The 23,682-nt window shown below is 41.6% G+C and overlaps 1 protein-coding gene across 10 annotated transcripts in view; it reads left to right on the top strand.

Annotated features, from left to right (window-relative positions):
• MIGA1 (mitoguardin 1) overlaps window positions 1-23,682 on the top strand; it is a 41,745-nt gene that overhangs the window by 6,235 nt on the left and 11,828 nt on the right. For all 10 annotated transcript variants that reach the window (XM_088673222.1, XM_088673219.1, XM_088673218.1 and 7 more), the window contains exons 3-8: window positions 1,519-1,696; window positions 2,494-2,630; window positions 3,044-3,170; window positions 5,352-5,488; window positions 6,941-7,064; window positions 19,411-19,511. In XM_088673222.1, coding sequence (XP_088529348.1) covers window positions 1,519-1,696; window positions 2,494-2,630; window positions 3,044-3,170; window positions 5,352-5,488; window positions 6,941-7,064; window positions 19,411-19,511 — 804 coding nt within the window. The remainder of the gene's footprint in view (window positions 1-1,518; window positions 1,697-2,493; window positions 2,631-3,043; window positions 3,171-5,351; window positions 5,489-6,940; window positions 7,065-19,410; window positions 19,512-23,682) is intronic.

Here is a 23,682-nt window from a genome sequence, read left to right as displayed (position 1 = left end):
CAGGCAAACCACATGTAGCCACAGAATGCTTTGTGAGAATGTCTGTTGCACACAGGAAAACTACTGAAAAGGTTGTAAATTCACTGTCTTGAGCAGCATACTTTGCTTGTGTTGAGGATCTGCACAAGTACAGCAGATTGCCTGCTGCTGAACTAATAGAAACCATGCCCCGTCCTCTGGTGACCACACCCCAGCTACTTTCCCCTGAGTACCTGTTGATTGGGAGAAAGCGCCACAATTACTCCTGTATCCTTAGATCAATTGAGGAAGACAAAAAATCAGTGGAGAGTAGAAATCACATCAGATTCTGCTATTTTCTTTTAAATAATGAGGCATGTGTGGGCGACACATTCGGCAGTGGCTGTAATGTTATGTCTGGTGCAAATAGTAATGTGATTGCCAACTCTATGCTAATATGTTTGTTCATAAAGTTCATCACAGTGCATAGCTGCCAAGTCCGGGTCGTAAAGATCCGGGATCGGCAGCGCGTGCATGACCGGAGGTTGCGTGACCAACTTCCGGTGGCGCTTCGCCCTTCTATGGGCATCAGAAAATGGCGGCGCCAGCGCCGGAAGTCGCTTCCGCGCATGACCGGAAACACGTAAAAGCGACTTCCGGCGCCGCCATTTTCTGATGCCCATAGAAGGGCGAAGTGCCACCGGAAGTCGCGTCACGCAACTTCCGGTCATGCGCGAAAGCGACTTCCAGCGCCGGCGTCGCCATTTTCTGGTGCCCATAGAAGGGCAAAGCGGCACCAGAAAAATGGCCGCCGGGAAGAAGCGAATTTAAGGGAGAATGCCGGGATTTAACACCAAACGGGAGACCGCCGGGAAACGGTAAGAAAAAAGGGGTTTTCCCGGCGGATACGGGATACTTGGCAGCTATGTCACAGTGTACCAATTCTTAGTTGGTTCCAGGCTACATATTCTAATGAGATGCCAGGTGGAAACCTTTAAAAATGTCTCTACAGTAAATGGTTGCATAGCAAAACATAGAATATGATTAATTATAGAGTAGGACTAATGCACTTAAACAAATGCTTTAATTAGCATACCATGTTCTAAAAGTAGCTAATGTTGGGCACATCCAGTTCTGCTTCCAGTAATATCAGCTTACTGCTCAAATTCCTGGAAAGAATCTGTGTTGGTCTTTGGGAGCAAAAGAAATCATTTTAACTTGTGGGCAAGTTTTCTCTAGGCCTTCGGATTTGCTAGTGGGAATCCAAAGGCCTGTGGTCAAAATGTAGAAATACAGCATCCAATATAACTTTCAAAATAAATGCAGATGCACACTTTCCCAAAGTTAACATAAAAGTATAGTATTTTATCCTATTGTGTGTTGTTATTATTTTACTGAAGTTATTTAAGATTTATGCAAAATAACTTGCATAGAGTTTCTTGGATTGATGTAGTGTTCAGATTTCAAATGTTAGCTTAAACCTATTGCATCAAAACTGAATTATTATTTTCTCCTGTAGAACATATGATATAACTTACTTTTTAAAATATGTGTTTTAAGGTTAAGGTTTCCCCAGGTCTCAAGAAGTTATTTGTAATAACAGCAGTGGGTGCAGTGTCTGTGCTCTTTCTTGCCCATCACTTCAAAAGAAAGCGTGGGAAGAAAACCAGGAATGTATCTCCATGGGAGCCAGGCCACGTGGTGTTAGACTATATAAAAACACCTGCATCAGAGAAAGGTAGGTGACACGATGTCTAAGGAAAGCCAAGATTCTATACACACCTGGGAGGAAGCCTCGTTGAACACAGTGGGGCTTACTTCTGTGCACACCTTCATAGACTTGCACTGGCCAGCTTTAGAAGTACATGGAAGTAAGTTGGAAAAATTGGGGCTTAGTGCCAAGCAAGCAACCTGAGACTGGGGTAGAGTTTTGTTAAGTTCCTCAGCTTGGTCTTGCACTGAAACATGTACTACATGCATGCAACAGTGTGTGTGCACCACAACTCTGCCCTTAACAAATCCCTAAACTGCCTCTTTATCGCTTAGAAATATTTTTTTAAAAAAACCACAATAAACAGTTGGGAGGCTTAGCATAGCCCTTATTGGCCTGCAAGGAGATGGACACGTGTAGCACCTTTTCCCCCAGCAGCAGGTCCAGCATAAACCTGCCTGTAGCCTTCCTTGTTTATTTTCCCATCCTCAAGCCTTGCTGACTGCAAAGTGCACATGCTTGTCCTTCCTTATAGAAAGCAATAGTTGAGAGCTTAGTGATTCACAGCTTATACCGTCATTGTACAGCATTAATAGCATTCTAGAATGTTACATTACTTTCAAAATGATAACTTTAAGAGTTGCTTGAAAAGAGAGTGTTACCCCATCTTAAACAATTATTGCTCAAATACAACAGAAAATTAGATAGTGGTTGTTCAATGAAAACCCTTTGCGGTCATGCAAGTGACACTTGCTTCAATGGGGGTTACTCCCAGGTAAGTCTGCATAGGTCTGTCACTTTGATTGTATTATCTTCCTCTTCAGGTTCCAGTTGTTCCAGCAGCAGACAAAATCTAACACTTTCGTTGAGTTCAGCCAAAGAAAAGGGTTCTCAATCCTATATCAATGCAAATGGAGGCCTTTTCAGTAAATATTCGGGTTCAGTGCAGAGTTTGGCCTCGGTAAGCATATCTTATTATTTTCATGCAGTTTGCTGATAAGCTGTTGAATAGTGATCCCTCCCCCCCAAAAAATTAACTTGCATAGGGGCAGGAAAGAGGCTCTCTTCCTGGATCAGTGCTACTCTAGAATGTGTGCCATTTTTATGCTGAATCTCACCTTGCTTTTCCTCCTGTGCAAAATGAACCTTAAAGGCACCTAGCCTGAAAACCCTTGGGCTTATTTGTCTATCTAGCATGTTTCTTACTTAGGGGCACCTCTGTGCTATTGTCATATAAATTGCCCACAAAACTATGGGGACATCTAGTGGATTTTTTTTAAAAAACTTATCCCCGAACTGAAAGACTGCCCTTCCAGGAAAGCCATGTGAGCTAAGCATCCAAAATCCGTCACCTGTACATCTTCTTTAAATTAGGTCCAAAGTGCCGCATCCTGTCCTAGCTGTGCTTGTGTCAATTCTAGTTCCTGGGACAAAGCAGATGAAGATGATATAAAGCTGGTCAATGTTCCAGTAACTACTCCAGAAAATTTATACTTGATGGGTAAGTGAGCAGCTTCCTTACATGCAGCATTTCTTGCTGCTATTTTTAAATGTTTCTAAGTTTAGGATTTAAAGGAGGAATTAAATTTAATTTAATTTAAATTTAATTAATTTAATTTAATTTAATTAATTTAATTAATTTAATTTAATTAATTTAAATTAAATTAAATTAAATTAAATTAAATTTAAATTTAATTTAAAAGGAGGAATTAAAGAACCTTTTAATGAGGGTGAAAGAGGAGAGCGCAAAATATGGTCTGAAGCTCAACATCAAAAAAACCAAGATCATGGCCACTGGTCCCATCACCTCCTGGCAAATAGAAGGGGAAGAAATGGAGGCAGTGAGAGATTTTACCTTCTTGGGCTCCTTGATCACTGCAGATGGTGACAGCAGTCATGAAATTAAAAGACGCCTGCTTCTTGGGAGAAAAGCAATGACAAACCTAGACAGCATCTTAAAAAGCAGAGACATCACCTTGCCGACAAAGGTCCGTATAGTTAAAGCTATGGTTTTCCCAGTAGTGATGTATGGAAGTGAGAGTTGGACCATAAAGAAGGCTGATCGCCGAAGAATTGATGCTTTTGAATTATGGTGCTGGAGGAGACTCTTGAGACTCTTGTGCAGAGCAGATAACATAAGAAAGTTAAGTCACAACTATGTTGTGCATTTCATCATCAAGAAATGAAGCATGTCTTCAAGGAGTCCCAAGCAGTGGTTTCTCCTTGTGCCCATTTCAGCCTTCTCACAACAACACTATGATCACAGTGCTTACGGGGAATAGTAGTAGTACTATATAAAGAAGTCTTAAGGGGGGAAACCAAAGTAGGCAAAATTGGCTGGAGAGATGTTTTTCTCCCTTTCTCATAACGCTAAAGCCTGGAGTCATCCAATGATGATGTTTCTGCCAAAACATGTAGTTATGCCCATCAACCTGGATGGTTTTAAAAGTGTCTATTAGCCATGGTCCCATCACCTCCTGGCAAATAGAAGGGGAAGAAATGGAGGCAGTGAGAGATTTTACTTTCCTGGGTTCCATCATCACTGCAAATGGTGACAGCAGTCATGAAATTAAAAGACGCCTGCTTCTTGGGAGAAAAGCAATGACAAACCTAGACAGCATCTTAAAAAGCAGAGACCACCACCTTGCCGACAAATGTCCGTATAGTTAAAGCTATGGTTTTCCCAGTAGTGATGTATGGAAGTGAGAGCTGGACCATGAAGAAGGCTGATCGCCGAAGAATTGATGCTTTTGAATTATGGTGCTGGAGGAGACTCTTGAGAGTCCCATGGACTGCAAGAAGATCAAACCTATCCATTCTTAAGGAAATCAGCCCTGAGTGCTCCCTGGAAGGACAGATCGTGAAGCTGAGGCTCCAATACTTTGGCCACCTCATGAGAAGAGAAGAATCCTTGGAAAAGACCCTGATGTTGGGAAAGATTGAGGGCACTAGGAGAAGGGGACGTCAGAGGACGAGATGGTTGGACAGTGTTCTCGAAGCTACCAACATGAGTTTGACCAAACTGCGGGAGGCAGTGCAAGACAGGAGTGCCTGGCGTGCTATGGTCCATGGGGTCACGAAGAGTCGGACACGACTAAACGACTAAACAACAACAAGTTTAGGATTGTTGGCTATTACAAAAATAGTGTTACTTTCTTTCAAGGGCATGATGACACTTGTATTTAACAACTGTTAAAGAAAGATCTATTTGTTGCCTTAAGTCCCTTATAGGCCATATAACATACCTGTCTGCATGAACACAAAGCCTGCCACATGCAGGGATCAGAAACAGAAAGAGCATGTGGTGTGTAGTTTCTGTAAACAACAAAAGTTTTACAAACTAATAGAAACATGAGACCTTCCTCATCTACAACATTGCTACGTGCATTCACAATATGTTTGCTTATTGAATATTAAAAGAATGTGTAGCTTCACTTGGGGCAATTGAATTGGAAGGACTCGAAAGCTGTCTCATCCATTCCCCTCTCACAATGCAGCATTCCTCCTGATCAGTCAATGAAGTACATGGCTTGCTCAGCTAGAGTGCCAGTACATTGGACTGATTTATTTGGCAGGCACCTTTCTACAAAAGGTTCAAATGCCAAGCCATGCCACCTGGTACAAGGGAAGGCAAACTGAAAATCTGATACAGGGTTGTTGCATTAGTAAACCTTTCTTTCAGGAATGGAACTATTTGAAGAAGCTCTTCGCCGATGGGAGCAGGCACTGACCTTTCGTAACAGGCAAGCGGAAGATGAAGCCAACTGTAGCGCCGTCAAACTTGGAGCAGGTGACGCTATTGCAGAAGAAAGTGTAGAAGTAAGTAAATGAGTTGCTGTTTCTTCAAATAATTTTCCTGCCTGTTTCTGGATAAAATTCCAGCTTCTAGCAAAGAAACTAAAGAGAACCTGGATAACACCAAGGTTGCAGGTTCAATCCCCGTAAAGGACAGCTGCATATTCCTGCGTTCCAGGGGGTTGGACTAGATGATCCTCAGGGATCCTTCTAACTCTTATGAAGCTGAGAAACTCTATGAGTCTCTTGAATGCCTGCAATATGAGCAACTGCTTCCCCATTGACCTATTTCTTCTTCGGTGTCTTTCTTCCTTCAAAAGTTTTAAATATATCATAGTACCATATTGGCCCGAATATAAGCCACACCTTTAAAATTCATGGGGGGAGGGGAGACAATACCCAGATATAAACCGCTCCCTTAAAATTCTGCAGGCACTCACGCCCATTCCGTTTTACCGTATGTCTGTTTCAGCAGCGATATCATAAATGCCCATTTTGGTAAGGTCACAAATTTAAGCCGTTCTTTAACTTTTCATGGTCGGAATTTGGAAAAAAAATGAGGCTTATATTCAGGCCAATACGGTACTATTAAAATCAAAATTTATATAAAAATATCTCAAAATTATCTCATTGCAAATCCTGGCTAGGATGAACTGCCACGAGCTTAATAGGATAACATTAGAAGATGATTCCTATATTCTTTTATCCCCTACTTTGGCCATCTAAGAATGCTTCACGTTGAGCCCACATTGGTTGGACCCTCTTCCATTGGTTAGTTAACTTTTAAAGTGTTTCCTTATTCTCTTGAAGTACCCATCTGCCTTTCACTTAGCTTCTTTAATTGGGCCTGGGATTTGGAGAGGTGTTTGCCCACTATCTCCTGTACCTAAGTGGAAGCACAAAGAAATGCAAACTGAGACAGATAACATAGCTTGTAGTTCTTTCTCCATGGACTTCCTCCCTGGCCAGGTAGAGAAAACAGGTGGGGTAGAGGCACAGATGATAAGAACAAAGTTTGCGCAACTGGCCAACCTCACAAGGCAGTTTCTTGTACAGTGATCTTTATATGTCCACAGTGATGGAAACCCTAAGTATTTTGTTGCTGAAAGGCATGAATTTCACACATATTTTAAACTCTCTTTTTGTACCCAGTTGCAGACATGTTTATGTGGAAGTTCCGGGGTGGGGTATCTGAAATATATGTACATAGAATTGCACATTTAGTTTTTCTGAAGTGAGCTTCTTGAAATAAGCATGCTGCTAGAGTCCAACTTTCCTAATCTTAATAGGTTAGTTTCTGTTCTAGGTAATGTTTTCAGGTCCTGCTGATTTTTGCATGTGGCACAGTATAAATATTTGATATAAATAATAACCAAAATAGTGTTTGTTGATCCTTGGCACATCTCAGAATATCCATGAGCTGAATAAAATATTGGTGACAGAACGTATTTGCCCTCTGCAACTTCTGTTTCGCAGGATATCATTAGTGCTGAATTTATTCATAAACTTGAATCCTTGCTCCAAAGAGCTTATCGTCTTCAGGAAGAATTTGAGGCTTCTCTTGGGGCATCTGACCCTGCTTCCTTTGCCAATGATATTGGTGAGTTTGTCTTGGCTTTAAACTTGCATGTTTCTTGATAATATGTGATTGCTAATCTTGGAAACTTTTTGGGACATGGCAGAAATAGGGGAATGAGAAATTACTTGTGATTTGAGTTGCTCCTCTTGTACAAAGGCTCAGTTCCACAAAGCTGGTTTAGCTGCCGGCTCATAGTAGTAGCACAAGGAGCCTGTAAAAGGATTTTTTTAATCCGCATGTCTACATATTTGGACTGAATTTAGACCCAGAGTCCCTGGTATAAAGGGTGCTCTTGCAGCTGGCTAGAAATCACAGCAATGAAAGTAGAGCTTTGCGGGGAGAGGCGTATAATTCTTATGTATTGTGTAAGAATACATAGCAAAGCAGAACGTGGCTACTTTGCTAACTCTGTATTGTAAGCTAGGTCTGGCCAAGTAGTTTGCCAGCCCTTGGCCACATCAGCATGTGCGAACAGGTAAAAGGATAACATATTTGAACTTGCTTGCAAGTCAGACTTGTACCGTGCTGGCATTTTCAACTTTAATTTTTGAGGTACTTCTGTACAACTGACTGCAGTGGCAGGACTGGTAATCTGTTCTAATAAATCACTCTTCTCCAAAATGAGCCCTTTCTTCCACAACTTTAGAAGACTGAGCTTGATTAGTGCCAGTCTGTCGTTTCTGTAAAAAGCAAGGTTGTGTGGAGCTGTTGAGAATGTATGAAACTGCATTATATTGAGTCACACAGTTGGTCCATCTAGATCATTGCTATCTGCACTGACTGACAGCACCTCAGTCCCTGGTCTCAGACAGAGGACAGTCCTAGCCCTATGTGTACATAACCCAAGGTACCACTGTACTAAGGACCTTGTTCATGAAAGCTGATGCTCTACCACTATGGCATATCTCAATTAGAACCTAAAAAATATCCAAGTTAGTATTTGGATGCCAGGATGATCATGGATCATGCCTAGAAGGTTGGTATGTTTTCCTTGATAACAGCTGTAAAGTTGAAATACAAATTGCTTCATCATGTGATTTGCGTAGATAACGCAGAAAACTTTGGAATTGGGGGACACCAAATATCTTTTAAGAAGATTAAATACTGCTGTATCTCAGAATAACCGATTTACTGAAGAATGTATGAATATGAAAGTTGAAGTGTGTCTATGAGTGTGAGGTGAGACTGTCAGTTTGCGCTTCTTGGTGCAGAAAGTATTGATCTGATGTGTAGAGATCTTTCCTATACTGCTTAATTCACAAGGCTTCTGGAAGCTTCTCTGTGAAAGAAGCAAGCAGAAGGTTCATGATGTTTGGGTTATACCTTTAGAGAAGCTGAGTACAGCTGGCTTAAACTGGTTCTGTGATCTCTTTCAGTCAAGATCATGCTGACTATAAAAGTAATGTTGAAATTGGAGTTCTTGGTGCAATCAGGAAATCAAATGAAAAGGTTCCAAGAACTCGGGCCAGAAAGGAGATTAAATATGAATTCTTCAAACTGTTTTTTGCTTAAGGTAATGAGGCAAATTCCAGTTGAAATGATTTTCAAATCCAGGACAAGGCCCTGTTTCGTTTATTCTTCATCAGCTATAGTTATAGTTATAAGACTGTATCTTTAAAAAGGGGAAACACGGTATGTTGGAATTCTACTCTGGGTCAATATTAAATAGAAATTCATGACAGAGACTTCTGGCTCCCTGCTCAATTATTAACTCACTAGGTGACCTGAAGTAAGATATTTAGTCTTCAATCCCCCTCTGCAAAATATGCATTGTTACTGGCCTACCTGCCAGGGTTATTGTAAAGATTATTGAGAAAATATATGACGGCCTTTAAAGTGCTATAATAATCATAAACTGTTTGTTTTAAAACTCCTGACAAGTATAGAAAGACACTATGAGAAATTGATTGAAGGGTGAGGCAGAAATCCGTATTATACATTCAGAAATGACAGTGTGCTGTAACAAATCAACACTAATTTCCTGCTCCAAACCACTTAGCAGCAGCAGCAGCAGCAGCAGGGGGCAGCATTGGACATTAAATTCATGACACCGTGTTTATTGGGAAGCTGAGCAGCCTTATATATTCTGCATCCCCAGGAGCTAACTAAGGCAAACCACTGTCTCCATTGCCAAGTAGATTTATTGGTCACAACTTGTTCCTGGAAAGTGTGCATTTTAAGATAATGGCAACTGTCCAGCTCTAGATTTTCATGGTGTTAAAGTCGGAGGGGCATGCTGCCACTGCTAATGTGTACAGTAGATAAGATTGCGACCCATTTTCAAAGCTATTGGCAATTCTTAAGATGGTGTAAATGAATAACTTGGAAATGGGGGTAATTGATTGCATATTTGAATTATGGATAGAAACTGTTTCCCCCTCTGAAACATGACATTTGTGCTTGTTCCAATATTGATTTGCGAGTTTGAATCACGGATGCCACCAGGGGTCAGTCTTCCAATGGCTTTTTAAAATCCTGTTCTAAGCATGCTTCCTGGGAACTTGCTAGTTAATTTTACTGTAGTTTTCTGGCACATTTTTCCCACAACACCTGCTACTGTAAGTCAGAACACAGAAAGGGGCTTGAATGTCAGCTCTGAGGTTAGAAATCACACTGATATACATTGGCATTGGCATATATATCTGCATACCAGCTGTTGGATGTCAATTTCCTTTTTATTTTTTCTTCCTTGTAGAGAGTCTGTCAGCTTCCATAGTTTTCAAAGGGTTAAATTAATTTATATGTGTTTTTTTTACAGCTCAGATAAACACTTACTGTTATATAAAAAACAATATTCAATAGTTGATTCAATGTGGCAAAATGTAGAAGTCTTACTCGGCTTTCAATGAAGGAAAATGGTAATTTCCAGGGCTGTCTACCCAACAAGACTTTGATCCCCACCTGAGCATCTCCAAATTATTTCCACAGACTGTGGTTCCCTCAGTCATTGATGTTTTCTCTGTACTTAATTTTGTGTGCCAAGTAAAAACCGAGGCTTGAGTTACCTGTCAGCCAGATACATTCCTCTCTTTGAATTCAAATCTTCATTAAAATTCTTCTTGTTGGACAAAGGACCATACAGACCCTCGACCACACCTACCTTTGTTGTACTCCACGCTTTGTAACCATCGAATATTTAGCTGAATAGTTGAAGAAAGCGAGTTGGGAATTAGCAATAGTTTCCTGGGACTGCTTAAGTAGCTGAACTGTGCCAAAAGCAACATAACCTCAGACACAATAATGGGAGGATGGCTTGGCAGGAAGGACTAGGTAATATTATGGTTGAGCTGAGATGTAAAGTAATACAATATTTTAAGGCCTTCTGTTTTCCTCAGATTCTCATCTGAAGGAGGAATCTGCCAAAATAAGAACAGGAAAGAGGGAAGAGATAGCTGAGGTGTTAATTCTATTAGAGGAGGCAGATCGACTGCTGTGCAGAGATGGTATAGACCAGAAAATGAGGGTTAGAGAGAGGAGAAAGTGTGTTGGTATCCAACAGCTCTCCCACCCACCCGAAACTAACCATTGAGTCTTTTTATTTTTAATTAAAACAGCAACCAAGGAATAGCTGCCATATTTTCAGGACAAAGGTATGCTGGTCCTTAAAAATGAGGCTGCTATAGATACTGGTATGAAGAGTATTGCGTACTCTTCATCCTTTTCAGACCCAGGAATCACCTTTAACCCCAGCATCCATTTTGGAGCCCATTTCTTAGTATTTTTTCTACCGTGTCTTCGTATGGTGGTAGTGTTGTTGTTGCAACTCACCTTGGATCAGACCGTGAGTGGTAGCTGGTCCTGGCGAACCAGTTGAAAAGTGATCTAGTGTTTGTGTGTATTACGCATGTATTGGTTGATTAAATGAAAAAGGGCCTGTTGGCTTCCTATCCTCTCTCCCTCCCTGCGATTTCTCTGTCAGAACTGGTGGAGGATCAAGTTCTATTAATTAGCTCCTCGCAAATAGAAGTTAAATGCCACTTGAAAAAGAAAGAAAAAGAAAGAAAAAGAAAATGCACTTCCTGGTGTCCTTAGGTGTGAAAAGTCAAAAAAATAAAAAGCGTAACACTCGCAGGGAGAGGCAGGTCCTTCTACAAATCCCCTCCCAGCTTAGGGGACCCCCACACATCTAGTGCTCCTTTGTCCCCCTATGTCATGGGGCTTCCAGTCAGAAGTACTTGCCTATGCTTATGGACATGTTTGGGTGAAAGTTCCATTTACAAATGTATTTATGTAATAAATAAAGAAATGTATTTATGCACCTTTCGCAATGGTAGAAAACAGAGAGGTGGGGAGGGGGGTAACCTGGTGTTTTTGAGCCCAAAACCAAAGGCCTCCACTTGCAAGAGGAAGCAAAATGCCTTTAATATGGAGCTGTGGAAAAGCACTTTTGTTTGTGCAAGGCAGCCATCCTGCTGCAGTCTTTGAGCCCCATTCCAAAGGTAGCAGAGGACTGCTGCACCCTCTTGTTGGATGACCAGACTTTTGCTTGGATTTCTCTGGATCCAAAGCGTTTAGAATTGAACGTAATCAGGATATATTGGGGGGCAGGGGACCTTAATCATACTACTTGCTTCAGGAGTACAATACATCATGGTAAGAACAAGCGGAGAGGTTTGGGTATCTCTCGGGTACAATTTATTATTGTGATTTTTCAAATGGGAGATAAGGAGTTGGAGTTGGAGTCCTCCTTCCCTATCTTAAGGCCCGTTCAAGAGCAAAGAGGCACTCCACCCCTTTCAGTGCCCCCCAAAATAATACAGTGGTACCTCAGTTTAAGTACACAGTTGGTTCCGGAAGTCTGTACTTAACCTGAAGCGAACTTTCCCATTAAAAGTAATGGAAAGTGCATTAATCCGTTCCAGACGGTCTGCGGAGTACGTAAACTGAAAGTACTCAAACTGAAGCGTACTTAAACTGAGGTATGACTGTACTGATTGCGAATTTTTCACAAGTCCCCTCTTATAAGGTTGGATCCAGCAGAGGCTTCTCTAAATTACTATGGAGAAGAGATAATTTTACTGATTTCTTCCTGTGCTACTGCACTGCTCTTGTGTATCTATTTGCTGAATATTTATTTTCAATGTTGGATAGCCTTTCGAGTAGCTTCCAGTGTACAAAAATAAGTTAGAATGTAAACTGACTATGTCTCTTTCTATAGCTTAACATCAAATGACTTTGCATTGCAAGATAACTTTGCCATTCTTCAGCTGTTAATCACTGTAACATAGACCAGTTAGAACTATATTAATGCTTTGAGTTTTATTTGGATTCCTAATTCAAAGCATGTGCTCAGTTCCTCTGACGCCGTATGCGTCAGTCATTGACATTAGTCACAGCTTAAAGATAGGCATATGAGTTGGGACATGAAAATTGACACTTCCTCATCATAGAATCGCCGAGAACTAGGGACTTAACAATAACCTATACTTCTTGTGCATGCTGACCTTGTAGAAATTGGAAGAAGGCTATAGAAGTTTAAATTCAAAACTACGTGGAATTCTCATTAAAAAAAACCATTTTTTTCCTGTGAAATTAACTTTTTCTCTGAAGGTCACCATTTTGGCATTAGCTCAATCAAGCGATTGCTGCAAAGGCATTATAATGGATTAGGCACAATGGCTTTAGCTACTATGGTTCATAATTACGTGGAGTTTTTGGTATGGGTCACCATATTGGTACAGGAAATAGCAAATTTTATCACTGAAAAGTTTCTCTTAATGCAGTGTCAAAATGACAATATATTGTAGATATGAATTATGTTCCAGAAATTCTGCTTTGCTGGAGATAGCAAGAAGAACAGGAGATGAAACACGTGATTTCTGTTCATTGTCATATATAATTTTTGAGTTTATATGTTTTTGTTTTTCATTGTGAATTGCTTTATTTCAATAGAAAAGCCGAGTTTTAATGTGAAATCAAAATTTTAATCCAAACTTGTACGCCACAATTTCGTGTGTGGTGTGTATATAAATAAAACACAATAAATAAATAATATAGTGAACTAAAACACAACTACCTGGCTGATTGAAAATTTTCAGAGTTCTGAAAAACTAACCTGCATTGAAATAACATCAAGGTATGGTCCGGACTTCTTCTCCCGCCTCCCAGCTATTTTTTTGTCTGCTTAAGTGTTTTAGCTTCAGATGATTTTCTGCTTGGGTTTAAGTAATAACATGTAGCTAGGTAGATAGTTTCTTGCCACACACCAACTTTCTGCTTACGTAGCCTCTTACCTCCATGGACCTAATCACCCTGTATCTCTTGCAGGATACATATGCTGCAATTGAGATGTTTTCCTGAAGCCAAACCAAGTTTCCTACCTGTCTCTTAAGTGGCTATACTGATTTTGCAGCTCTCCCTGGCATCTTCCCCATTCCTGTTGCTGGAATGTTAATGAACATTCCATGACATCAGAACAGCGCAGCCAGTAGTGAAGAGGGGAAGTGTGCAGACAAGTTTAGATGAAAAGGGGGAAAATGGCAATAATAAGAAAGCTACATCTGTTTGTGCTTATCTGTTGCAAGATCCAAATTCAGTTGCAACTAGGAAGCAGTAATGTTGAGTCTTAATAAGGCTAAACTAAACAAATGAGTGCAAGAAAGCTTTTTTTGTTTATTTTAGATCTTGACTTCCTTCCTGAATGTGATGACTCAGTGCTAATCGCACAGTAATATTGCTCCATTAAGTTCCAAAGTTCTGACACATTGGGAAAGAAATAGGAATGCTTTATTTTGCTGTCCCTAACCTATGGACACGGGTGGCGCTGTGGGTTAAACCACAGAGCCTAGGGCTTGCCGATCAGAAGGTCGGTGGTCCGAATTCCCGCGACGGGGTGAGCTCCCGTTGCTCGGTCCCAGCTCCTGCCAACCTAGCAGTTCAAAAGCACCTCAAAGTGCAAGTAGATAAATAGCGGGAAGGTAAACGGCGTTTCCGTGCGCTGCTCTGGTTCACCAGATGTGGTTTTGTCATGCTGGCCACATGACCTGGAAGCTGTATGTCGGCTCCCTCAGCTAATAACGCGATATGAGCGCCACAACCCCAGAGTCGGTCACGACTGGACCTAATGGTCAGGGGTCCCTTTACCTTTACCTTTAACCTATGGCCAACTTTAAACTTACTTTAGACTCCAAGCCTAATTTGCATGCCTATTTCTTTTCTAACACAACACATATTACTGTGTCACACTTTGTTTTTTATTTTTAGTTCTCTGTGTTTTAAAAAGCTGGTTGTGCTAAGGTAGGAAGGTGTGTGGGGTGCATGCATACTTTGGGGCCTCTATGACCCACAGTGTGCCCTCCTTATTCCAACACCTTTCCCCACTGAAATTAGGCTTTTAAAATGGGTTCTAATAATAAGAAAAGAATATGAGCCTAATTGCAGTGCCGGGGTTCATTTTTGGAGAGGAGGGTACTGCTGGGGAGGGAAGGATTAATCTTGTCCTCCCCTTGCCCGGTGTTCCCTCCCTAGTGCCAGAAGTGTCTGCTTTTGCAATTGGGAAAAAAACCCAAATTTTATTGCCTCCAAGGGAAGCTTTCTTCAAGCCCTTATTGTTGAGACTGGCATCAAGACAATCCTGCTGGAGACTGTAGCTGAGAAAGTGAGAGTTATTCTTCCTTCCCAATTACAGTCTCCTCAGAAGATCACACACCTGCTTTGGGAGTTAGGTTTAGAAAAATCCAAATACTGCTTTTTGGCTCTTATTGCTGGTAAGGGGAAGTGTGTGAAGCCATCTCCACTTTTGGCATGTAGTCCTTGAAGCGGTTGGCCAAGGGATAAGGTGCTGCTTGATCCAAAAGAGGTTTCCTGTTGTTGTTGTTGTTGTTGTTAGGTATTGATGGAGGAGTGGGAAGGGAAAGAAGGTCAAAGTTTAGAAAGCCACAAAAGGGACTGATTGCAAACCAGGGAATCTCTTATTAAAAAATCTCTCAAAGTTAGGGGCAGAGAATGAGCAGCCCTGCAGGGTCTACTGGACTCCAACTCATCATTGGCCATTGGCCATGGTGGCTGATGGGAGCAGAGCCCAGAATCCCCATCCCTGTACCTCATTGAGTTGATAAAAAGACATGAGATTGCAGCAGTCCTAGTTTAAATTTTGCCTTCTTTGCGCTTTTCACCAGTATAAAAGTACCATGGCACTGATATGTGGTTTGAGACTCAATGGGTTGCTGGAGGACTTCAGTAATGCAAAATCTAAGACTAATTTTGTACAATTCCACCAGCAGCCACATACTGTGTGCCCCATCCCATGTTGTTCAAGAGGATCAGACTTCAGGGAGGCTTTTTCAGGGGCTTCTGTGGGGAGTGGAAGTGTGTGTAAGTTTAACTTCTCTTAGGAGACAAGCTCATGTTTCTCCATAGTGTTAGCTAGTTGACATCTCAGAGTAGTGGATACTCCTATATACTAATTAATACATCAGCATACCAGCATGTGCACCTGCATTTTTCAGAAGGATTTCCTGTTAGAATAGCCTTTGTAAATCTAGAGGAATTGGCATGCGCAATTATACAACAAAATAGTGCTTTGTGTTATGTTTCTCTTCCCACTCTCTTTTTTTTAAAAAAAAGTTATATCCAATTCCCCAAACAGCTTTTCAAACTTGTGTTCATAAAAGCTGGTTAGAAAACTTTTGTAGACATAAACCCTCCCAAAAGAATTTTGACGTGTGAATTTATCATATGTTATACACATGTTTTACCACTTGGATTGCATCCCAGATCTGTTAATTAGTTATTAGATTAAGTTACATAATATTCCCTTTCCCTTTCCCCCCCTTTTTTTTGGTTATGAACTTCTATGTTTCTATGACTTAACCAATTTGAATTAACTTGTCCTGCTTTTCCTAAAAGATGAAGAATATGAGTAAATGTTTCTCTGATTTTGTTCACACTCTGTGAAGCACGAAGAAAGAAAATGCTAATTATTACACCTTGTTCCATTTTGTTTTCGCTTACTTAGTTTTCAGCAAGTGGATTAAGTTTTATTTTCCAAAGATTACGGTACGTTACTGTGACTGATCCTTACTGAGACTTTTTACATGTACATAGCACGATTAGAAAGCTTTCCAAGTGTGTAATCAAGTCTTCCTTCTATGTTATATGAATTTCAGCTTTTAATCAGCTATAACAATTAAACAGCATGGTTTTTCTGAGGGTTGCTATGGTGCAGTGATAGGAAACCTATGGCCCTCCAGATGTTGTTGGACTTCAGTTCCCATCAACCCCAGCCAGCGTTGGGAGCTGTCGACCAGCAACATCTGGAGGACCAAAGGTTCCTCATCCTTGCCATATGATGTCTGACAGATCAAGCAGCAGAGGGAATAGGTAAAAATATAAAAGAACATTGGACAAATTTGTCCATGAATTGGACAAATTCCTGGCAGCTAAGGCTACTAATCACAAAGGCTTTATGCATTTATGGGGGACAAGAGTGGGAAAGGGACTTGATGTAGCTTTGGTCTGATTTCAACAGGACTCATGTTATGGCTACAGAAAGATAGTGGGTTCCTAATTCGATTTTTATTTTTCCCAGTCTGCCCTTTCAGAGAGCCCCAGCACTTCCCTTCAGTCCAGGAGGTGGCAGGCAGTGGGCGACATGAGCTTTCAGCATAGTCTGGAAAAGCTGGGGAATGGCCTGGCATAGTGCCCAGAATGATGCTGTGCCTAAAGAGGAAGCTGGCTGTTGAGAACAGGTGGGCTGGGGACCGTGATCTGGCTGGCAATTTTAATTGTGATAGAGGCTGCCAAGAAGAGAGACAGAAGCGTTTTGTTCAAGGGCACTTTTTGAAGAAGATAGCAGAGTGGTTTCTGTACGTTTCATATTTATTGAATTGCTATAGCGCCTTCATCCAATGATCACCGGACGGTTTACAATATAAAAACACACGCACAAAAAATATACCATCATAACAAACAAAAACAAATCCTCACAGTTTAAAATGCCATGGATTAGCCAAAGGCCTGGGGAGAAGGGTTTTGGCATGTTTTGGTCCAGGTACCTAAAGAAAATGCTTTCTTGAGAATGCCCCCCCTTTTTTTTTTGCTTCTGGATACTCCTACCTGAAGCATGATGGTAGAAGAACATAAAGCAGGGGTGGCTAACCATGCTCTCTCCAGCTTATGGGAGCCACCTCTGTCTTAAATGGGAAAGGAAAAGAAAGGGGGAATCGTAATGGTTGAGAAAAACAATCAGCCCAATAAAATCTACGACCCCAAATTAGATGTGTTCAAAAGGAAGCTCTTAATGTGTTAGAAATAAGGTACATATTTGATTTTTTTAAAAAAAAACATACACACAAACACAACAAGAAATCTCTTTCAACACATTGCATTTTACATTATATTTATACTTCGTCTGGATCTGTTTCGTTGCTTTTATGCCTGTTTGTAAGGACAACAGGTGTGGTATGTTTTCTATTCCACTATCAGTTTACTCTCCTTTTTCTTCAGAATGCCTGCTGAGAATAAAGTAGCTTGTAATTTGGAATGAGTCCTTGCTCGTTTTTGTAACCAATTGGGGTGGAAGCCAGAGCCACTGTTGGAGTTCCTAGACTGCCTTGTTGAAAGCCAGCTGTTTGCAAGAGTGACAGGGCAAAAAGTATGGTGCAAAGGGCACACTTGGTGTTGTGTTTGAGCAAGGACTGGGGCTTTCTTGGCGATCCACCACTTTTCGCCGTGTGCACGGTCTGCGCATGCGCAGAAGCACAAAATTGCGCTTCACGCATGCGCATAATGGACGCTTCGACATCCGAAGGTTTCGACTTATGAAGAGTGCCGCAGAACGGATCGCCTTCGTAAGTCGAGGTACCACTGTATTCTAGTTACAGGTAGGTAGCCATGTTGGTCTGCTGTAGTCAAAAAATTTTTTTTAAAAATCCTTCCAGTAGAACCTTAGAGACCAACTAAGTTTGTCATTGGTATGAGCTTTCGAGTGTGCATGCACTCTCGACAACAAACTTAGTTGGTCTCTAAGGTGCTACTAGAGTATTCTAATTACTAAGACTGCAATATGAAACCTCTTTTCACTGGGTTGGAATTGGGTTTAGCGATGCTAGTGTCATTCTGTCAATGCAGAGCTCCCTGTTCCCTTCACTGAGCAGGTAGGACTACTGGCAGCAGGATTCCCTATAACTATTAAGGGGTTTTGACTGGTTAGGGTTTACTATTTGTGATTCATTACATAATTTTTCACATTTCTTTGTAAGATTATTATATAAATTATAATACTGTGTTTCATCGTAGCATTCTAAATGTACGTTTTAAATTTGTTTTAAAACTATAAAGAAGTAGTTAATACATTAGAAACTGTTTTTAAAAAATCAAGTATGAAATTCACTGCTACTTAGTACAGTGGTACACTGCAAACCCGGAAGTAAGTGTTCCGGTTTGTGAATGTTTTTCGGAAGCTGAATGCCTAGCGTGGCTTCCGCGGCCTCCAATTGAGCACAGAAAGCTCCTGCAGCCAATCAGGACCCGCGCCTTGGTTTTCGAACCGTTTCGGGAGTCGAACAGACTCCCGGAATGGATTAAGTTTGAGAACCAAGGTACCACTGTACTTGGGCTGAAAAAGTCACGCCAGGATAGGGAGAAACACCCTTGTATCTAAGGTTTGATGCTTGAATCTTCTATTGCGGTTTTATTCTTCAATAGCTTCAGGCTTTGTGCATTAAAGCTAAAGCCTGTGGCTGCTTCTCTGCTAAAGTGTAAATCACTCTTGTTTGACTTAAGAAATCCAGCAATGCCTAAAGACAAGGCAGTCTGGAAGGACTGTGGTTTCTTAAACAAGTATGTTGAAACATATAAGAGAGCCAGTATTTCAGGCTGTTATGCTCTGGGCTTCATGAAAATGAATTGGGCGGCGGGTGTATCAAGCAGCTGTGCATTCCTGGAGTTTTCATTGTGCTGGTGTCTCCTCTCTCAAGCTGCTCTAAACATAGTGTGTGTGTGTGTGTGTGTGTGTGTGTAGAAAAAAGTGTTCTGTAATGAAATGCACTTGTCACTATGTCTTTGGGTAAACTAGTTATTGTATGCCAGACATTACATTTGTGCATTGAAATATTTGCTACCCCCTGTCTGTGGTTTGATTGCATTTATTTAACTTTCTTTTCCTAGCTCATTTTTGTAAGCCTCTTGTGTAATATTTTAAGAGCAGATTTTCAGGGGCCACAGGAGTCTGCAGAGCCGAGGTGGGTGAGAATTGGTGGGGGGGGGGAAACCTCATTTCCTTCTCCCCATCCAGTGGTTGTGTCCTGTGAAACTCTACTTGGCGGGAAGTCTGGATCCAACCCTTTGTCTTTCATCAACATTAGCTGGCAGTATAATGAAAATCCACAGGGTGTTTTAATGAAAGGTTTTTCTCTCTCTTTATAAGATAAAGACACCGATATCACTGTAAAGGATAATACCGAAGAATGCAGCCTGCGGGATACATTAAGCATTGGATCAATAGAATCATTTGTTTCAGCTGCTGAGGTATGTTGGAAGTAGTGTTTGCTGCTTTTTTGCGTAGCAATCATACCACTTCTGAATTTTACTTAAACAGGAATGACTTTCTCTTAGAGTAGAATATCTGCAAAAAATGCATACAAGTGCACTGCGGTCTGCAGACTGATTGTAGCCTTCTGACACTAAATAAAAAGGTAGATAAACAGTTAAAAGATGCATGAAGTCATCACACATAATGAAATGTTTACAGCTACACAGTTCCATCCTTTCCCCTATACTTTTTCCATGTAGGAAGCTTGTAGTGTCTGAAGTTGAGGATAAAAGTGATATTCTCATGAATTCACCAGAAAGGCAATATGATCATACTCTGGTGGTGAGCACTGCTTTAATAACTTCTTGCCAAGAAGTATGACACTTTTTGGAGGCCCTGGGCCACCCCACTTCTGGAATCTGAAGTCCCCAACTGATTGAAAGCTCAGCACCCACTCCTCTCATTTTTAGCCTGAGACAGCTGTGTGTTGGATGTTATCTGCCACTTATTCAACACAGAACAGTAGCATTAGAGGATGGTTCATATGCCTGATGGTGAAGGAGGGCTGAGTTGTGGGGTAATGTTACTTTTGGTCCGCTTGTAAGGAGCACAGATCTCAGATAGCTTCCCTTCATAATAGGAATCCTGGAGTGAGAGTTGGATTTTGAAGGGCTGTTGTGCAAATATAGCCTGGCCAGTCACTTAAAGGATCTTAAATGGGAGTAGTTACACAATGCAACAGGCAGCATTCTAATCTCCCTGCATCAGAAACAATGGTACGTTGTTGTTTAGTCGTTTAGTCATGTCCGACTCTTCGTGACCCCATGGACCATAGCATGCCAGGCACTCCTGTCTTGCACTGTCTCCCGCAGTTTGGTCAAACTCATGTTCGTAGCTTCGAGAACACTGTCCAACCATCTCGTCCTCTGTCGTCCCCTTCTCCTAGTGCCCTCAATCTTTCCCAACATCAGGGTCTTTTCCAGGGAGTCTTCTCTTCTCATGAGGTGGCCAAAGTATTGGAGCCTCAGCTTCATGATCTGTCCTTCCAGTGAGCACTCAGGGCTGATTTCCTTAAGAATGGATAGGTTTGATCTTCTAGCAGTCCATGGGACTCTCAAGAGTCTCCTCCAGCACCATAATTCAAAAGCATCAATTCTTCGGCGATCAGCCTTCTTGATGGTCCAGCTCTCACTTCCATACATCACTACTGGGAACCTTTGTAGTGGACCTTGCGGACCTTTGTCGGCAAGGTGATGTCTCTGCTTTTAAAGATGCTGTCTAGGTTTGTCATTGCTTTTCTCCCAAGAAGCAGGCGTCTTTTAATTTCGTGACTGCTGTCACCATCTGCAGTGATCAAGGAGCCCAAGAAAGTAAAATCTCTCACTGCCTCCATTTCTTCCCCTTCTATTTGCCAGGAGGTGATGGGACCAGTGGCCATGATCTTAGTTTTTTTGATGTTGAGCTTCAGACCATTTTTTGCGCTCTCCTCTTTCATCCTCATTAAAAGGTTCTTTAATTCCTCCTCACTTTCTGCCATCAAGGTTGTGTCATCTGCATACCTGAGGTTGTTGATATTTCTTCCGGCAATCTTTATTCCAGCTTGGGATTCATCTAGTCCAGCCTTTCGAATGATAAATTCTGCATATAAGTTAAATAAGCAGGGAGACAATATACAACCTTGTCGTACTCCTTTCCCAATTTTGAACCAGTCAGTTGTTCCATATCCAGTTCTAACTGTAGCTTCTTGTCCCACATAGAGATTTCTCAGGAGACAGATGAGGTGATCAGGCACTCCCATTTCTTTAAGAACTTGCCATAGTTTACTGTGGTCGATACAGTCAAAGGCTTTTGCATAGTCAATGAAGCAGAAGTAGACGTTTTTCTGGAACTCTCTAGCTTTCTCCATAATCCAGCGCATGTTTGCTATTTGGTCTCTGGTTCCTCTGGCAGAGGAAACAGTGGTACACTTTTACCTTAATTGGGACGCATGTTGAGAGATTTAGCAGTAATAGCTTCAATTAACCTCATAGATAAAGGAGTGTTATCTTGGAGTCGCAAATGCTTTGACGTTTAGATCACAATCCTCAACCTCATTACTGGGAAGTAACTTCAGTTTATTTCAGCAAGACTTACTTCCAGGGGAACATGCTTAGGATTTCAGCCAAAGTTTGTGTTACTGAAATGAGACTCCATTCCATGTATCAGTGGATATATTCTGCTCCAGAGTAAACAGGTTTTGGATCGCTGTAGCCTTCCTTTCCAAACACTGGGCTTTAATTTGCGCTTCTGAATACACCACCACAAGAAGGCTAGTAGCCTTGTGGTATGTGTGTGCAGGTTCAGTCAAGGTGCTACTCTCCCACAAGCCCATTCCATCCGTGTGAGAAAACTTCTAGTTAGATTTCTGTTAGCCAGGCACCAGCATTCTCATATGGCCATATGCAGTAGGACAAATGGTGGTGAGTAGGGCTGGGCGATATCTGGCTTTCAACATCGTGATATGTCACCAGCTAAAAATCATGATATCTCTATATATATCTGCAGCAGCGGAAGGCCTTGTTGGGCCTCCCCGCGGCGGCAGAGGGTACTGCTATACCTCCCCATGGCGGCAAAGGGTACACCACGCTTCCCCGAAGCAGTAGAGGGCTTTGCTGCACTTCCCTGTGGCAGCAGAGGGTTATTCTCTGTGCAAGGTATTTTCCTCTCTTGGGCAAACGTACAAATCGGTGCCCAAGTTTGCTTGTTTTCTTCTTCCCTCATCTTTTCGTCGTTGGCCTTACATAAGCCACTCTGGGAGTCACTTTGGCTAAAAATGCTTTCTGTAAATGAAAGCATTACTTGCAGCCTGCTACTTGAAAATACATGGCTCTTGCAACACCATGAACTTTCATTTAATGTGAAGCACATAATGCATGTTAAAACATTCTAGAAATATATTGTGGCAGTGCTGCTACTGGTTATTGCACCCAGTAAAAGGTAAAGAACCCCTGACAGCTAAGTCTAGTCACGAACGACTGGGCTTGCGGTGCTCATCTCGCTTTAATGGCCGAGGGAGCCGACGTTTGCCTGCAGACAGTTTTTCCAGGTCATGTGGCCAGCATGACTAAGCCGCTTCTGGCGAAACCAGAGCAGCACACGGAAACACCGTTTACCTTCCCACCAGTGCAGTACATATTTATCTACTTGCACTTTTATGTGCTTTCGAACTGCTAGGTGGGCGGGAGCTGGGACTGAGCAACGGAAGCTCACCCCGTCGTGGGGATTTGAAAAGCCGACCTTCTGATCAGCAAGCCCTAGGCTCAATGGTTTATACCACAGCACCACCCACGTCCCTATTACACCCAGTAGCAGAAACCAAATAGAAGATTTTGAGTTTAAGGGAACTGATTTCTGTTGTTGGTAACAAACATAATATTGGTGTCTGTAGGTTGTATGAAATGTAATTTTGAGAAGACTACATATGCCAATAATGCAAAGTTCCTGTAGAAATCACTGAAGTGGTTTTGAAGGGCCCTTTCCCTGTTGACTGACAACTTTCCTTGACGACACTGGTTTTGGCTTTGCTTGCCGCATCTTAAACTTAATTTTCTTATGGGTGTTTCTGCAACAGCACATGACTGAGCTGCACTATGGACATATGGTTGTTGGGAGGAGGTTGCATAGTCCCTGCCATCATGAAACATGTTGCTGTTTGAGTTTTCTTTTCAGTTTAAAACTGCCCTCCCTTAAAATGCTTCAGAATCCTATTACTGTACTCTGTTTGCAATTCCTCCCTTGGTAAAATATAATTAGAAGGTGGCTTGTAAATTATCTCTCCCCTTCCTCGTACGTCTTGGCTTTTCTGGAATGTGCCACAAAAGCAGTTGGGCACTCACAAGCATTCAGCTGTTGTTGCAAAGTGTACTCCGACGCAACAGCTAGTAAAGACTGTTTTAATACTATATGATGACAAAGTCTCTTTTTCGTGCTTTGCACATTAATAATGTCCGTTATAAATGGGAGATGCATTAAAAGTTCTTGCCTTGTGCAAGGCAAACTGTTAGTTGGGCTGGTGTTCAAGTGACAAGCTATGTGGTGTAGCCCTCAGCTCTGGTTTGCCTTGCATGGATGCCAGCTATCCCTTTTTGCTCCTCAGGGAAATGATTCAGCAGCAGGCCTTTGTCCCAG

This window comes from Zootoca vivipara, chromosome 7 (assembly GCF_965207765.1).
Source record: "Zootoca vivipara chromosome 7, rZooViv2.hap1.1, whole genome shotgun sequence".
Lineage (NCBI taxonomy): Eukaryota > Metazoa > Chordata > Lepidosauria > Squamata > Lacertidae > Zootoca > Zootoca vivipara.
The sequence above is the reverse complement of the archived record's forward strand: the minus strand, read 5'-3'. Positions and strand labels throughout refer to the sequence as shown.